This window comes from Eutrigla gurnardus, assembly GCF_963514095.1.
Source record: "Eutrigla gurnardus genome assembly, chromosome: 6".
NCBI lineage: Eukaryota > Metazoa > Chordata > Actinopteri > Perciformes > Triglidae > Eutrigla > Eutrigla gurnardus.
The window spans coordinates 20125690-20144028 of record NC_139920.1 but is presented as its reverse complement, the minus strand read 5'-3'; the positions used below and the strand labels follow the sequence as shown (position 1 = coordinate 20144028).

At 42.2% G+C, this 18339-nt stretch overlaps 1 protein-coding gene across 1 annotated transcript in view; it reads left to right on the top strand.

Annotated features, from left to right (window-relative positions):
- Positions 1 to 3240: 3240 nt before the first annotated feature.
- The window catches only part of slc9a7 (solute carrier family 9 member 7), a 22406-nt gene continuing 7307 nt past the window's right edge, over positions 3241 to 18339 (top strand). The window contains exons 1-12 of the mRNA XM_084011794.1: positions 3241 to 3631; positions 7223 to 7425; positions 8136 to 8213; positions 10888 to 10964; positions 11050 to 11162; positions 11805 to 11910; positions 12525 to 12666; positions 12759 to 12864; positions 13022 to 13110; positions 13763 to 13876; positions 14542 to 14653; positions 14739 to 14892. Of these exons, the coding sequence (XP_083867920.1) occupies positions 3322 to 3631; positions 7223 to 7425; positions 8136 to 8213; positions 10888 to 10964; positions 11050 to 11162; positions 11805 to 11910; positions 12525 to 12666; positions 12759 to 12864; positions 13022 to 13110; positions 13763 to 13876; positions 14542 to 14653; positions 14739 to 14892 (1604 nt within the window). The 5' untranslated portion in view covers positions 3241 to 3321. The remainder of the gene's footprint in view (positions 3632 to 7222; positions 7426 to 8135; positions 8214 to 10887; positions 10965 to 11049; positions 11163 to 11804; positions 11911 to 12524; positions 12667 to 12758; positions 12865 to 13021; positions 13111 to 13762; positions 13877 to 14541; positions 14654 to 14738; positions 14893 to 18339) is intronic.

The window sequence follows — 18339 nt, the reverse complement described above, 5'->3', positions numbered from 1 at the left end:
GGGGACAAATTTACAAAGGAATATTTTCGTAGGTAGTTTTGTCTTTGTCAAATTTAAACAAGGGAAAAGTAATACTAATGATGATAACAATCATGCAGAATATTATATTATTTAATTATAAGTATTGATGCATTAATGTGTTCATACGTGTTGTAAAAAGTGGAGCTCATTTTGACTACTTTAAATATTGCATGGTAGTTTAATATATAATAATACATTATAATTTATTAATTGATTGTGATTTATTAATCTGAGTCTGTAGTAAATGTAGTGCTGTAAATGTGCACTATTGACTTCTAAAATGTAGTGAAGTACAAGTATAAAGAAGCATAAAATGCTAAAATACTGGTTAGGTACTTTAGGGTAGCACATAAGTAAATGTATTTAGTTACATTCCACCTCTGGTTGCGTCATCTTCTTTCTGTTTTATGGCAGGTTGCAAAATAATCATGTTTCTATCGGACAATTGCACATCTTCCTAATACTAAATCCCTTTCCCCAAATCTACGCTTATGATTGAAAACATATTTGAATGCATATTATTGTACCTTTTTAAAAAAAAAAAAAACACAGATGTACAAGATGACATTTCCAAGTTCAATTAAATATAATAACCCCATATATTTGAACATAAATAAGCATATAATTTCTGTGTATATTGTGAAATACATTGGCCCAATTAAATTACATTTTATTTTTTTATTTACTTTTTATTATGTTTTCTTTTACAGAACACAGATTTTAAAAAAGTGATACATATGTGCCAACCAGACACTTTATTATAAATAAAAACAATGAAAAATAAAATAGATAAAAATGACAATCATAACAAATAAATCAATAAATATAAATAATACAAATGTAATAAATTAAATAAATTATAAAAATGTAAAACAATAAATAAACATAGCAAGTCAACAAATATAAATATATACAGGGCAGCCTAAACACGTGCATATCCGTACACATAAACATTCATCCCATAATAACTTCTCTGTGTTGCCGCTCATCCTAAAGTACAGTCCTGTCCAACTACACGGACATCACCACACACTGTACATCACTGCTGGTGGTGACAACCAAAAAGATGTTTTCCCCAGACCACCCTGAACGCACCGTCCCCTCCACGCTGGACACACCTCTCTGGGTGTGGGCGTTGTCTTCGCCACAAAAAAGCTGCTTACATGAACGTGAACGCTCCAGTGGAGAGTGAAGCTAAGAAACACACAATCAAACACGTAACCATGTCCGACCAGACGTCAGATTAGCTCGCAATTTAAGCCACCAGGCCACGCTAATAATAGTAATAATCCCCCATCATGCCTCTGTGAAGCCTTTCCTTCCTTTCTGTACACCTCTTTTCATAATCGGCGTAAACCAATGACCAATAAGTAGCTGGAGTACAGACCAGACCAGACCAGACCATGTGGAGAAACTAGAGACTGTCTGTGGTCCCCCAGAGATCTACGATAGCAGCTCACATTAGTCCAGAGACCAGACCAGACTATGTGGATAAACCAGAGACTGTCTGTGGTCCCCCAGAGGTCTACGATAGTAGCTCACATTAGTCCAGAGACCAGACCAGACTATGTGGAGAAACCAGAGACTGTCTGTGGTCCCCCAGAGGTCTACGATAGTAGCTCACATTAGTCCAGAGACCAGACCAGACTATGTGGAGAAACCAGAGACTGTCTGTGGTCCCCCAGAGGTCTACGATAGTAGCTCACATTAGTCCAGAGACCAGACCAGACTATGTGGAGAAACCAGAGACTGTCTGTGGTCCCCCAGAGGTCTACGATAGTAGCTCACATTAGTCCAGAGACCAGACCAGACTATGTGGAGAAACCAGAGACTGTCTGTGATCCAAACAACAAGGTCTCTGCTGTATTGATGTCTAGATCACCTTATTTGGAGTTTTGATGGAGCAACTACGAAGTTAGCATAGCCTAGCACCCATCAACCAGACTCCATTCAGAAAACAAGCATTTTAAAAGTTCAACCTGGTTCCCTTTCACAAAGTCCACCATGTTGCACCTCCAGGTTTCTACAGTAGCCCGGGTTGGACAAACCAAACACTGGCTCTACAGAGAACCTTTCAAGTTCTCTACATGCGTGTAAGGGGAGGTGCTAGCAAAGGGGTCTTCAGTTGGTTGTAATCTGCAACCTCACCACTAGAGGCCACTGTATCCTGCACACTGTCCCTTTTTAAACTTTACAAATCACAGCTAACATTCGTTGTTTGAAGTCTTGTGAACATTTCATCAGACTTCCTCTACTGATAAAAAGAAAACATGTGGTGCTCGTGGTGGCTGACTGGCCTCCACTTCAAATGTATTATCAGGTGTTGTTGCATCAGTTTCCTCTTTTTCGTATTTTCAATTTCATCTTTATTGTCATTTCGCAAACGGTGTTCTCCTTCTCATTTCCCACTTTGTGTGTGAATTTGTTTTAAGCTTTATCTCCACCTTTGCTGTTTGATCTTTTCCTCGGTTTTCTTTATTTTGTATTTATTTTGCATAATAAATTTATTTTTTCCATTGTCAATTTACATTTTCAAATTAGAATTTTACATTTATAATTTTTCTGTTTCAGTTTAATTATGATCTGATTATTCCTAGAAGTTGTTGTAAAATAATACATTTTTAAAATGTAACCAGAAATATCCTCCATACATATCACCCCACTACTAGAACTACCAAGACCAGACCACTACCAGACCACATTACTGCATCAACACTTTTCTTGTAAAACGCTGCATTAAATTTTTTTTAAGTCAATTTATATTTTCAAATCATCATGTTGCATTTCAAATTTCCTTTTTAAAAATGTTAAACTTAATTATGACCTGAATATACCTTAATTTAATTTTTAGATTTTGTTGCATGTCGTGACTCGGTAGCATGTAATTACTCGGAGCATGTCATGACTCAGTAGCATGTCATGACTCGGAGCATGTCATGACTCGGCATGTAATGACTTGGTAGCATGTAATTACTCTGCAGCATGCATGACTCAGAGCATGTAGTGGCTCAGTAGCATTTAATGACTCGGTAGCATGTAGCTGACTCGGTAGCATGTAATGACTCGGTAGCATGTAAATCCCATGCAGGGCCGTGGATGCTGCAGTTGTGTTGGGGCTCCTCCACCAGGGCAGCGCAGTCTCACTTCCTGGCCGTTGTTGAGCGGCGCACTGTCCCTTTAAGAGGCTGAACTCCCCCGTCCCTCCCCCCTCCCGGCTCGGCTGTGTGGACCTTCCAGCAGTGACATGGCATAGAGTCTGTCCGCCGCAGCAGCAGCAGCATCCCCCCTCCCCCCGCACCAATGGTCTCCCTCCCGCAGCCGAAGAGGTGCAGCGGCGGCGGCTTCTTCTCCTCGGCCGCGCCGCCGCCGCTGGACGCGATGCTGGTTCCGGTCTGGATCGTGCTGAGCGCGGTGGTCCCGGGTCTGAGCGCGGAGGACGCCGGAATGGAGGAGCTGACCACCGAGAAGGAGGCTGAGGAAAGTCACCGCCAGGACAGCGTCAACCTGCTGACGTTCATCCTGCTGCTTACCCTCACCATCCTCACCATATGGCTCTTCAAGCACCGGCGCGTGCGCTTCCTGCACGAGACCGGGCTCGCGATGATTTACGGTGAGCGAGCGCCGTCGGTTCGATACCGAGAAACGTACACACACACACATGCCCACATGCACGCGCCCGCGCAGCAAGGCGGGCAACCTTCCCGCAAGGCTTTGCGTGATTCAGTCCTGAGATGCGTTCAGGCTGCAGCGTCACGTCTTCGCGAGCCTTTACACGACGTCTGTGGCGTTAAATACAGTAGATCACATGAGATCACACTAGACCACAGGCACCTGCATGTACTGCATAGGACACCATTAGAATCTAGCATCGTATGTAGCAGAGTTCCCTCCTGAAATAAATATATCTTCCACTTCAATTCAAAATTCGTTTTTAACCGTTTAGATCACAATCATGTTGTTCACTTGTTTAATTACATACCGAAAAAATACCCCCAAAGATTTGTATTTTTAGATCAAAATCCAGTGTTATTTACTTCCTGAGAAAAACAAAACATGACATGGGCCTATAGTCAGCTGGTACCAACCAATGATATCCATCAATCAATCAATCCATCAATAACAGCACCAGGCTGCAACCTTCAGCCTTACACCAACGGGAAGTCCCGCCTTTTCCTGTGCCCCCCATGTGACCTTTTTATAGATAAAAAATAATTTATTGATCCCGTTTGAATTGTTTACCTGAAATCCACAGGTTAACCTGAAACTCGTCAACCTAATCGATATGGAAATAAAAGGGATTCTAGCAGCTTAACGTCGGGAGATGATTATGATTCCTTAGAAGGAAATTACTGTTTTTCCTGCCAATCACATATCTAAACAATATTCTCTCTCGACATTTTCAATATATTCTTCTGACATATTGCGAGTTTTCTGAAAAAGGATGTTTCTTTGTTGAAATAGACACGCATATTTACCGTTTAATATGTGAAATATGATTAAAGCCATATGCCTTTAGTCTATGTATTTTTGCAATATTCTTATGCTTAATTTTCAGCTGAAGCCACTTTCTCTTTGTGCCTTTGGGGATTACACCTACATGAAAATTACTATTTGTTCATTGTGCTGCTCTGTGAACCACAGGAGTTGAACCCATGTCGCCTGCACCGTAGGCAGCGTTGCTAACCGCTACACCACAGTGTTACTCTTTGAAGCTGAAAATAAAGACTTCACCTTTAGATCAATCGACTTTTTCATTCAGTTATATGTATTAAGTCGGGCGTAAATGTCCGCCACGCCAACTATTTCTACTTTGATGCAGTTATGTTGCTCCGCTTTCTGAGAATGAGCTTGTTTTCTATATAAACACTCAGTAATATCTAATAATTCTCTCCTGGTTGCCATGGTGAATCGAAGTATCAGAGCTCCATTGATGATGGCTTTGTAGAGTCGGCAGGCACACGCGTAACTCAGAGTTTACATACTCAGAGTTGATTGAACTAATTCAGAACAGCTGTTCTGGAACTGAAAACTCAGTTGGTTGACTCAGAGTTCAGGGTTAGGTTCAGAGTTGGTTGAGCTTACTTTCTGGAACGTGCCCCTGATGAAAGTCAGCTGATAATAAAAGTCGCTGAATAAAAACACATTGGCTAAGATACCGCTACCTTAGTGACGGGATGTAGCTACGTTGGCCAGCTAGCTATGGAGACAAGCTAACCACTGTGTTGTCGATGTACCTAGCTAAGTTGCCTAGCTAGCTAGCAAGACAAGCTAACAGGCATGTTGGTGACGTACCAAGCTAAATTAGCTACCTATCTAGCGAGACAAGCTAATGGACACAAGTGGGAAGTCGGATTTTGTGACGGGCACACGAACGCAGCATTAATAACTTTCTGGACATAGAAACAATCTTTTTAAATTGGTAAACATCGGATGTGGAATTAAACAATTAAAACGGGATGAAAACATGATTACTCTCCCTTCGTTGACTAGCCTGCATATTTATTCTGGAATAATATCCCACGGGGGCGCAGGAAGGGGCGGGAATTAGCGATGATGTCATCACATGCCGTTTTTTCCTCGTATCTCCCCAGAGTGATGATCCCAGTCAGCCAGTCACTCATTAACGGAGATCATGTGATCTCCTCATGAAGGAGACGGACTTTGATTTCTTTGTAAATCTGTTTTTTTTTGTAGTTTCAGTTGGCAGCAGATCAGAAACTTCCTGTTTCAGGTCGGTTTCTCACCGCAGGTTTAGGGTTTCACGTGTAGGACTTTCACCCAGCAGACAGCTGTTCATGTCGCCTCAAGCTTCCACCAAAACACATCCAGGTGGTAGTTTAGTAACGCTTGTTTTGTCTCAAAGTTGGAGGCATTTTAAACCAAACTGTGTTTTTTTCTCTCAACATAATCATGTAGTTTACTCTGGTTTAACTAATGTTTAAATGCTATTTAACTAATAATCTGTGAGAAAACACTTATCTGAGAGGCAGTTTAGTTGTTCATTTTGTGTTTAAACGCATTAATCACAGGGTTGGTACGGGTGCTGGAAATCCTTGAAAACACTTTGAATTTTAGTGTGGTGTTTTCAAGGTTTGAAAAGTGATTGGATTTAAAATAAAGTGCTTGAAAGTGCTTGAAATGTATGTTCTATGTGATGACATATATGATATAATACAGAGAGAAGAAGATCTTCATATTTGAGGAACTGAAAAGAGCATTTTCTGACATTTCTGCATGAAAAATGACTTGATGATGAACAGATGATCAAAATAGTTGGTGATTATATTTCTGTGGATCTGTTAGTGGAATTAGTTTTCCTTTCATTTGTGGTCCTTCTGTAAAAATCTGTCTCCAAACATCATGTTGGTTGTTAATAGGACAATAACATCTCATTTAATGTGATGAACAAGTGCAATAATAAGTAGACTGAATACTGAGGATTGTTTTGGATACATATATATAGTTTAACACAGGTGGAAGGTGCTGGAAAAGTACGACAATGCACCTTGAAATACTTGAAATGTGCTTGAATTTGACTTTGGAAAAAGGTGTAGGAACGCTGGTTTGGACGGTATTGATCCGCCATTTAAAGAGCAGATGGTCGTTCATTGTGGTTTCCAGATGTCCAGACAGTTTATACTCAGTTTAAGTACACATACTTGTGTACAAAAAGAGTACAGGCTCTACTGCTTTACTGTATTTACATTTTGAAAATGTGAAGAGGAGGAAGCACAAATATTTGTTTTAACCTGTTGGGAGGGAAAGTACACTTTTGTCAGGAAAATGTACATTCAAGTAAAAGTACAAATATTTCTTTTAACCCGTTGTTTATAACTGTCAGAGCAGTAAGTAAAGTACAGAGTATTTTTACTGCATTAATTCCCACCTCCAAAACAATTTCACACACACACACACACACACGCACACGCACACACACACACACACACACACACACACACACACACACACACACACACACACACACACACACACATCACGTCACTTTTGGTTGTAAAAAAACCAAGATAGTGACAGCCAAACAAAACAAGGTGGCAACATGCAAATGTCCATAAAAGATTTAAAATTATGCTCTTCATGATGCTCTCTGATGCTCCAATGTTCTGATATATAACGTTTCCATCATGTACGGATGTTTACACCGGCTCCGCCTGAACCTCATCCTGATCCTGATCCTCCTCAGGTCTGCTGGTCGGGGTGATCCTGCGCTACGGCATCCCCGCCACCAGCTACCACAACAAGACGCCGGCGAGCTGCTCGCTGAAGGAAGGGCCCGTCAGCACACTGCTGCTCAATGTCAGCGGCAAGTTCTTCGAGTACACGCTGAAGGGCGAGATCAACTCCCGGGAGATCAACAACGTGGAGCAGAATGACATGCTGCGCAAGGTGACGCGTTCATTACTTAATAACATGTCACAAGACGAGAGAGAGAAACTAGAAACACAGAAACAAACAAAAACAACACAAAAAAGAAGAGAGAGGAAATACAAAATGGCAAAAAGACAGACAGGGAGAAGGTTTGTAGGGGATGAACCTGTATGAAGTGTAAGAGGGCATATTTGATCATATTCTATATTATTCTATATTATATGTTTAAGTGAGTAAATAGATAAATAAGACTGGAGATTGAGACATAAAATAATAACATAAATAACATAATAATAAATCAATTAATAATTAAATGTTTGTTTTTTGCCTGTGTGTGTGTATGTTGTTTTTTTTTATCTTTTCTTTATTTCTTTTTTTAAATGTATTATTATTATTATTTAGTTATTATGTAGTGACTGTGTAATTTGGGACCCCCTCGAAAAGTCAAGGGGTTTATTCTCAAAAAATATATTATTTTAATTTTAATTTTATTATTTAAATGTTTTCATTATTTTGATATACAGTATATATATATATTATATCTTTCTAATTATTTTGGTATATTTATATTTTTTTTATATATTTATCATATTATTTTTATTTTATTATAATTTTATTATTATACAAAATTAAAGAGTCCTAAATAAACACATTTTTTTTAAACAAACTTTCTGACGTCGCCAGATTTACGCCGTCAAAATTTTTATTTTATTTCTCATCTCTTCCAGGTGACCTTTGACCCTGAAGTGTTCTTCAACATACTGCTGCCTCCCATCATCTTCCACGCCGGCTACAGTCTGAAGAAGGTGAGTTGAGGATGCCACAAACTGCTGTCTCATTAGACAGCTGGCGAGCTGTGAACCCCCCCCCTCGTTGGCCGTGGAATGTTCCTGAAGGCAGCCTAAGTGGTTTGGAGGGGGAAGTCCAGAGCAGATGTCTTTCGTTTCCTCTGTGAAATCAGCGGCTGACGCTGACAATACGAGCAGCTTCTGCTTTCGGTTGTGAAGCAGCAGGTTTGTTGTGTTTGGAGAAACTGGTGCTGTTGTGACGAGGGTCTTAAAGGAGTCTGACTGGGGGGGTCACAGTGCAGACCTGGAGTCCTCCAGTAGGCGGGCCCTCAGAATTATATAGCGGGGCACATTGCTCAGAAACTACACCACTTAATGATTAATGTGCACTGCGTATTAATTAAAAGTATGTACTACGTACTAAATTAATTCCGGGTGTACTCCATACTTACTTATATATCGTGTTTACTATGTACTATTTACATTTTCTTTCCCAACAATGAGCAGCTCCTTTGCACACTGCATTGTGGGAGAATAGTGTCCATCAGCAGCACATCATGTAGTGTGCATACTCACTGGTTTGAGTTTCCAGAGTGAATTCAGGATTCAGGCTTCAGCCTCTATGATGTGCATCATCCAGCAAACCTTCCCTCAACCCTCAAACACACAAAAAAGTTTGTGTCAGCGTTTTTCTGTTGTTTTTCTGGTGAAATTGTGATTTGTAGATGGAATTTGCTGAGTCGAATGAGCGGCGGCAGGAAAGTGGAAGAAAGAGGAAGTGGGAGGAGGCGTTCTCCCGGTTCTTTCTTCAGAGAGAGGGACGGAGAACATGAAAAGATTTAACTCAGATTGTAACGGAGCCGTAAACACTGTAAACGTAGTAAATGTCGTAAAACCATGAGGTGTTAATCCCTCTTTCTGTTGGATCAATCTCTCAGACCCGTACAGACGTGTGTTTGTTTTGGATCGAGTCAAACAGCTTATCACCCCCTCCGTTACTGACCTGTTGCAAGGTTTTAAAAAAGGGAAAGTTAAATATGTTCAGGGTTTCATTGCATCAGAGCTCATTTACATGTTACAAGTCTGCTTTCACAACGATGAAATAAACGACTCGGGGCCAAAAGGGAAAAATCCTACAAATAACAGAATTTAATACCAACGACAGCGTTTAGTTTAACTTTACTTTATTAATATTATTACTTATTTAAATAACGTCCAATCAACTGTTGTTGGATGTTGTTTTTTTTTTGTTAAATGTTGTTTGTTTCTTAGGACGGCGATTTAAGAGACATTGTAGCATTGTGGGAAAATGATGTTTATATGTTGTGCTGTATAAAGTACTTCGATTTCAATAAAAATTTGAATGGAAAAAAAAACTGAGCTGGGGGAATTTTCCAAAATAAAATGTTCTAGGTTAAAGTTGTAAAAACAAGGGAGAAAACATGGATATTTGCTCAGAATTAAGTGGTAAATTTAATTTATTTTGAAGGGTTTTGTTTCTGTGAATTTTTTTCCCTGTACATTTCCCACTTAAATCTCAGAAAATATCAATTTTTTTCTCTGTAATGTATGACTTTAAAGTTCCCATATTATACTGTTTTTCATCAATTTCACACAGCTGTCAGAGGTCCAACAACACTGTATTTGATATGCATTGTCCCAAACCCTTCCGTGGTCCTGAATTTCAGCTGTCTAAAAGTTGCTCAAATGAGCTCTGCTGAGCTCTTCTGAGATTAGGCTGTTTCTGTGTCTGCACCTTTAAATGCTAATGAGCTCCGTCTGTCATCGCCTACTCGGACAGAACGCCGCTTGCTACGTGTCCACGGGGGCGTTTTTAAACGCTAGTTAACACACCACTTGCCAGTATTGCACACTTGGTGGGCTGCCACTAGGAGGATGATTGCACATGCGCACACTTCATGGCTGCACCTGATTGGACGAACGCTTGATGTCCTGTCTGCTCCCGGATTTCAAATCCCAACATGGCGGCTCGTTTAGAAACTTTCTCTTATTTTATGAAAATAACTCACCGAAATGTGTTTCTGAAAACATTTTATGCGAGAAATAAGCTATGCAGTTGCTAAATCTGTCTTTACTTTAGATCGACAACATTCAGTTTAAAAGATTCTGGCGAGTCGAGCCGGGCACCTCTGATTAGCATAAAGTAGATTCGACTTCAACTTTATGCAAATGTCAACTAGCGTTTATGAAACGCCCCTGTGGACACGAACCTTCAGTGCTGTCGGGCTGGCTCTCCTTGCTGTGTTGCGAAACGCCCCCCTTTAGGATATCTCCTATCATCGTGCAGAGGAGTTCGGTCTATGCAAATGACTCCTTTTCGTTACGTAACGAGAGGAGCTGAATCTGAACAGCCTGTAGGAGCACCGTTTTACCGGAGGGTGGGCTGCAGAGACCATGCGGGAGTCGCTTGTTTTCCTCATCCTGGGAGTTGACAGGCTCAGGGAGGACCAGTTTATAGGTGTAGAGACCAGAGAAAACCCGTTTTTAATAATATGGCCCCTTTAATTTAGAAAATGTTGTTTATTTTCTCTGAATCCCCCCCCCCGGCTCCATTTTACCCACAATGCCCCTCACAGGCCGTCGTAGTTTCTTGTCTTATGCTGTTTTGAAGCAGAAAAATAATGACTTATTAAACTTGTTTTATTTCTTATTTCCTCTTTATCTTCTCCAGAGAGACTTCTTCAGGAATCTGGGCTCCATCCTCACGTACGCGTTCCTCGGCACCGCCATCTCCTGTTTCGTTATCGGGTGAGTCGTTATCACCGCGTTCCTCCTCGTTACCGTTAACGATCACTTCCTGCTGTCTGCAACACTCGGCTGCCTCTCTGTGCAGGAACCTGATGTATGGTGTGGTGAAGCTGATGCAGGCGATCGGACAGCTGACCGACAAGTTCTACTACACCGACTGCCTTTTCTTCGGCGCCATCATCTCCGCCACGGACCCGGGTACGAACCACACACTCACCTTTAATATACACTTACACCTTGTGTGTGTGTGTGAGATATATTTTGTGCTGTATAATCTACTCAAATTTTGATTTCAATATACACTTTGAAAAATTTGAATTTAAAACATAAACAAGAGAATAAGAAACAACTTGGTTATTGACAAACAATTTTGTAGAGTATAGGGCCAATGTTTTTTTTAACCACTAGGTGGAGACAAAACATCTCAAGAGGTGTTCAAACAGTTTAGTGTCTTAAAGGACCAGACCAGCATTACTACATGACATCATCGACCTCCTAGTTCACATAAACCTCCACCATGTTTACCACAAATACTTTTTTTTAGATATTGTGAGATTGTCTGTTTGTTTCCATTTTGTTCAGCTTCGATAAACGTTTCAGAACGTTTGTTTCACCTCGTCTTTAAATTCCTCCCGTAAGCTCAAATTCCAGTTAGAAGTTAGAATTTCTTGCGAGGAACTACTTTTCCAGGCGTAATAACATTCAAATTTCAGGAGTTTCTTCGTCTCTACGTTGAATCATGGATCGTAAACCAGTGTTGGGTATAGTGTTCGGTGTCTGCCTGTAGGAGGCGCTGCTCCGTATATGTACACTAACATGACGGTGTTCCTCCGCCTGCAGTGACGGTGTTGGCCATCTTCAACGAGCTCCACGCTGACGGGGATCTGTACGCTCTGCTGTTTGGAGAAAGTGTGATGAACGACGCCGTTGCCCTCGTTCTGTCCTCGTAAGTCTGTGACCTCTGTCTGTTGTCTTCGTCTGTAACCTCTGTATGTTGTCTCCGTCTGTAACCTCCATCTGTGACCTCCGTCTGTTGTCTCCGTCTGTGACCTCCGTCTGTGGCCTCTATCTCTAACCTCCGTCTGTGACCTCCGTCTGTGGCCTCCGTCTCTGACTTTCGTCTGTGACCTCCGTCTGTTACCTCTGTCTGTGACCTCTGTCTGTGACCTCTGTCTGTAACCTCTGTCTGTAACCTCAGTCTCTAACCTTCGTCTGTGACCCGTCTGTTACCTCCGTCTGTAACCTCTGTCTCTAACCTCCGTCTGTTAACTCCGTCTGTGACCTCCATCTACGTTGGATAAAAGCCTGCAGGCCTCTGAGTCTCTTCATGTTGATATTCAGCACTGAGTTTTGAGACGGACCAGCTCTGCTTTACTTTGCGTCGCTGCTCCTCCACAGACAGGAGGCTCCAGGCTCCCTCTGCTGGACATATCGACACAATCACCTAAAACACGTTGAGCATTTCCTTGATAATATTGTCTGTGTAACTACAGACCATATACATGTTTTAGAAGGTGTGTTGTTAATTGAGTAAGTTGAACCTCCTGTTTTGTGTTTCAGGTCCATCGTGGCCTACCAGCCCAGCGGAGCAAACACTCACATGTTCGATGCCTCGGCCTTCTTCAAGTCCGTGGGGGTTTTCCTGGGTATCTTCAGCGGCTCCTTTGTGATGGGTGCAGCCACTGGTGTTGTCACGGCTCTCATATCCTTCCTCTTTCAACTGAAAGTGTGATTTCCAGACTGTTTGAGTTTCTCGGGTGTGTTATAATGATGTCTCTTTAACTCGACTCCCACGTCACCAAGTTCACCAAGCTGCACTATTTCCCGCTGCTGGAGACGGCCCTCTTCTTCCTCATGTCCTGGAGCACCTTCCTGCTGGCCGAGGCCTGCGGGTTCACAGGTGAGCCGGGGACAGGAAGTGGTTGCAGTCTGGGAAGTCTGCACTAGACGTACATTTCAGCACATCAAGCTCCAAAAAAACACTGATCCTATGTTTCCCACAATGCAACTCACTTTAATCTTTCCCTGCCTAATAAGTGTGTGTGTGTGTCCTGCAGGTGTCGTGGCGGTGCTGTTCTGTGGCATCACGCAGGCTCACTACACCTACAACAACCTCTCTGAGGAGTCCACCATACGCACCAAGCAGGTAGCATCACTTCCTGTACATGCTCCCCCCCCCCTACAGGGCGCCAGATGGCTGGATGTTTAGCCTCCTGTGACCTTAATCAGGGTCGTCTGAGGACATCCGTCCCAGACGGGGTTCAGCCTTGAGATTAGACTCGGTTCTCTAGAAGGATCTCGCTGCCTTACTCTGTTGGTCTTCTGCAACATTTATTTTACTACTTTGTTTACGTCTGTAGATCGTCTTATTTGCATATTTAAACAGAGGAGGGAGGTAATGAAGTACAAATACCTCATTACTGTACTTGAGTAGTATTTTCAGGTATCTGTACTTTATTTGAGTATTTATTTTTCTGACATCTTTGTACTTTTCCTCCCAACATAAAACTAACATCTGTACTCACATTTTATAAACAGGCTCGTTACTTTAGTTTTAATGCATTTATTTTATTATTAATATGATGAGAGATTCAGTTAGTCTTGTATAAAAACAGCCAGTAGAAATGTCCTTCATAAGGATACTTTTACTTTCTACGTTGAGTACATGTCAAGACTTTTACACTTTTACTTGAGTAAAGAAGTTGGGGGTGGGGGGAACGAACCCGAGAGCTTTTATTTCCCCTCGCTGACCTTAACGTTGATGCTCGTTCACACGTGTCTTTCTGTTCGTCCTGCAGCTGTTTGACGTGCTCAACTTCCTGGCTGAGAACTTCATCTTCTCCTACATGGGTTTGGCCCTGTTCACCTTCCAGAACCACATCTTCAGCCCCATCTTCATCTTGGGAGCCTTCGTATCCTTTTGGGCTGCGACCACATGACTTGTTCTCTTTCTCCTCTCACAGTAAACATGTTTCCACACCTGCAGATCTGGTCCTGGAGGAGGACTTGGAGGCTGCCAAGTCCCAGTCCCTGGGTTGTTTTCCTCCACAAAGATACTCATGTGTTGACACAGACACGTCTCCTACATGAGCAAGACTCACTGACTTTAAAGGGTTTAGCCTCTTTGTGGTTGTTTTAGTCCTTTTGTAATAGTTTTGTATCTTTTGTTGTAATTTTGGATATCTTTGTTTTAGCCTTTTGTAGTTTTTTCTTTTTTCATTTTGCGTCTCTTTGTAGTTGTTTTATGTCTCGTTGTAGTTGTTTTGGTATCTTTGCAGTTGTTTTGTGTCTCTTTGTATTTTTTTATGTCTCTTCTGTAGTGGTTTTGTGTCTCTTTGTAGTTATGTGTTTCTTTGTAGTTATTTTGGTCTCTTTGTAGTGGTTTTGTGTCTCTTTGTAGTTGTTTTATGTCTTTGTAGTGGTTTTGTGTCTCTTTGTAGTTGTTTTATGTCTTTGTAGTTGTTTTGTCTCTCTTTGTAGTGGTTTTAAACTGAAACTCGGATGTCTAGTTCTTCCTGCTCTGCCTCCCTGAATCGGAGCATGTAGCTGTTCAAAGATTCTTTAACCGTCCCGTCAGATCGCCATATTCATCGGAAGAGCTTTCAACATTTACCCGCTGTCCTTCCTCCTCAACCTCGGCAGACGACACAAGATCAAAGGAAACTTCCAGCACATGATGATGTTTGCAGGTACGGCGATGACATCAGTAGTCAGTTCATCATTGTGATCGCAGCTCCGATGTGATTGGCTGCCGGTTGGATGTGATCCATGCAGGTCTGCGTGGGGCGATGGCGTTCGCTTTGGCCATCCGGGACACGGCGACGTACGCCCGCCAGATGATGTTCACCACCACACTGCTCATCGTCTTCTTCACCGTCTGGGTGTTTGGCGGCGGGACGACGCCCATGTTGTCATGGCTACATATCAGGTAAACGTTTAGAGTCAGGTGATGATTGATCATAGAACGATTTCAACGTTGGAGGAGAGGAAACACTTAGGAAGTAAATTCCTAAAAAATGTGCTTTTTAAATTTTGCTTTTGTTGCCTGTAAATAACCAAATGTCATTTAAAACAAAAAGGCAAAGGAATATTAAATAGAAACAGCTCTCTAGTCAGATTTTAAACTGTGGCCTCAAAGATAAACATCCGATGAATTGATGCTGAATAACTTCACATTAAAGTCCCAGTCGGCCAAATTTTTTTGATCACATTTACTGAGGCCGACACTATGCTCCGATAGAACAACATAAATCAACTGTTGATGCACGTAGAGCCTGTGTGCCCGTGATAAAACCAGAGTCAACATCGGACCCGCGTTTCAAAGGTGGCGTGATCTAAGGGATTTCAAAGGGCACGGAGTCGAGGGGAAGGAGCTCGGTAGTCGTGGGGGAGGAGCGTGAGAGTTGGAAACATTCAAAATCTGACAGAGTTCCCTTGATCTGCCGGACTTGCCCACTGGGACTTTAAATCACATATCTAAGTGTATTTAATTGTAAACAAACAAACGGGTATCAAGCAAAACAGATGCATTTAATTCCTTTAAGATATGGACTTTAGATAATCCTAATGACCTTTGTTTTCTTTATAATTAGTTGTAGTAGTAGTGGTAATCATTAATACAAACATATTTAATACTTCCTGTTAATGACTATCGTCATCCAGTAGGTGGAGCCAGAGAGCTCGACTGTCTGCTGACTTTTCCTCATGTTTCTCCAATCAGAGCTTTTAAATCTCAGCTATTTTAGAAGCATCTTCGGTCCGGCATCGCATAAAGATTATCTATGTATTTGTTTTATTGTAGCTTCCACTCATGTGGAAACTAAAGAAAATTACATTTAAAAAACTTAATCTCTCAAGGGAACATCTGTTGATAAACGGACTCAAACAAAATAAATCTGAATAAAGTTACTGAAACTGTTTCACGCCGCCAATGTCGACAAACGTTAAACAAACATATAAAACAATAAAAGACAACATCCTCAACCTGGAACTGGTTCTAATCAAGGTTCTAGTCAGATCTGTCCCTAAGATGGGGTTCTTTAGGTTCTTCAGTGATGCTGGAGGTGATCTCAATCTGGGTCAGCAGCTGCTTCGTGTCCTTATCAATGGGAGGACTGGTGGCCAGCATGGTGGCTAGCATGGCAGCTGCCAGCCTCCTCATCCCCCATGATGCACTGGGAGGGAGCGTCCATTTGTCACAATAAAGCGGATTATGGGCTGTTGATGTGTGACAGCATGCAGAGGTGGTCTGAGGACGGCAGGCTCTGTTTTATATGACTCACCCATCATTATGGTAACCCAGACGTGTATATATCTATATATACACAGTATATATGTGAAGGTCTGAACATCTGCACAGCCTCCCTCTGTACCAAGCGGGAGGATTAGTTTAGTGGCTGGTCCCAGAACAGAGGATCACATTTGGGCTAATTAGTGTCCTGAAAGCACTGAGTGGTTGCTGTTATCTGCTCACACACTCATTTAGTTTAACTGTCCATTAAACACTGACCGCAGATAAAAGCCCACCATTAGTGGAGCTGATCTGCAGAGTAAAAACTGTACCAACTTTGTGATTTCTGCCCTTTTAAAACAGTTTATTATGAATAATCCTCATGTGATGTTGAGCTGCGACTGTTCCAGCTCCAGTATGTGACACACAAGTTTTAAACACAGACCAGGTCTAAACATAGAGGAGCTAAATATACTTTATGTGTAATTTGCTTGATGCTAAGTTTGTTTATGATGTGGGGCAGAGAAACTCTTCAGGACCAGTGGCGGCAGCTCGGAGTTGTGGAGTACCAAAGGTGGCGTATCAGAACCGACGAACCCTCTGGTGTTGGGAAATGCGTGTGTGTGGTTTTTGCTTCAGATGGGAATCTCTCTCTTCACTGTTTACTTCTGTTTTTCTGACGACGGGGGGAAATGTTGGTTAGCCGCCATGAGAAGGAGTCGCGTCTCTTAAAGGGATAGTCGTTGTGTTGGTACAGGATGTTTGAGACCCCTAACACGATCAATATCAGTATAAACGGACGCTCGAATATTTAATACGCTGACCCCCGGTTCTGAAAGGTGAAGGCAATGCCGAAGTGCCTTTTAAAAGCTGCGTTCTCTCTGCTGGCCACCAGGGGCGAAACGACCAACATGGCGACGGCCCTAAAACAAAAGAACAAGTTTGTTCAAGATGAGCTGGGTCTCGCCTTGAAGGTAGACGAGATCAGGCGGCAGCGGCAGGTTCCAGCCACCTTCGAAAATAATTTACTGTTCCTGTTAGACGGGATCTGAAGGCTACCCTGAAGTTTGTGACCACATTCGGATTTATTCACCAAAGTCACAATAAAATAAAGAAACTAACCGATGGAGGCAGCTATAGACCAGCGACTCCTCTGAGTCTGATAGTGTTTTTATGAATAGAGTCTGATGAGGAACTTAAGATGTAATCTCTGCTCTCCACCAGACAGTTGTCCGTGTTGTCTGACAGCAACACAAAGAGGAGGAAATATTCCAAATATATCGTCCACTTAAACAGATTTTTTTATAAACTTATTTTCTGTCCCTTTCAGAAAATACACACAATAAATCGGGTTGTTGGTGTCGGAATTAATCAGAATAATGCGGCAGAGCAAACAACTAATCACGCTGATTCCCAGGAAGCAGCGCATGTGAACTAATCTGATAAAAGGGGATGTAAGAGAGAAACCGAGAGCTGCTGAGCCAAGATGGCCGAAGTCCCCCCCCCCACCACCACCGCTCACCAAATGTGCTTGTGAGGAATATTCCACCAGAGGAGGGATGTTTGAGGATTAGGATTAAAGGGTTAGTCAGTCAGTGGAACTCGCTTACATAAATTTGAATGTGAAGCCGGCTTCTTATCAGAGGAAATGTGTGCAGGGTCCTCCTCGGGTCCCCCAGCAAGCAGCTGCGTCCTAATCTCAGATCCTTCCTGGTCCAGGTCCAGCAGCTCCTCTTTGTTTGTGTAGCTCTAGAGAGAGGATAAGGTCTTAGCCGTCATGGAAAAGTCTAAAGATAACACACACAAGATCCACCTTCCTCCTGTAGTCCTAGATCCAGACTTCCATGAAAGGCTTCAGGTCTCGGTCCACCAGGATTAGACTCCAGAGTTTATGTGACTTTAAGGAGCCCCTTTTAAAATCTGCTTGTTTCGTGTTCAATCCTGCTGCTGGTAAGGTGTGAGCTGCACTCACTCGCTGTTAGCCATTAGCTTAGCATAGCTTGGCACAAAGAATGGAAACGGCTTAACGGTTTATGTCAGTCACCGTCTTGTTTTTTTCAAGTCACCATCTTGGTTTATGGCCCTCGCCGTCTTTGGTTTTTGTCCATCGCCATCTTGGTTTTCTTGTCCGTCGCCATCTTGGTT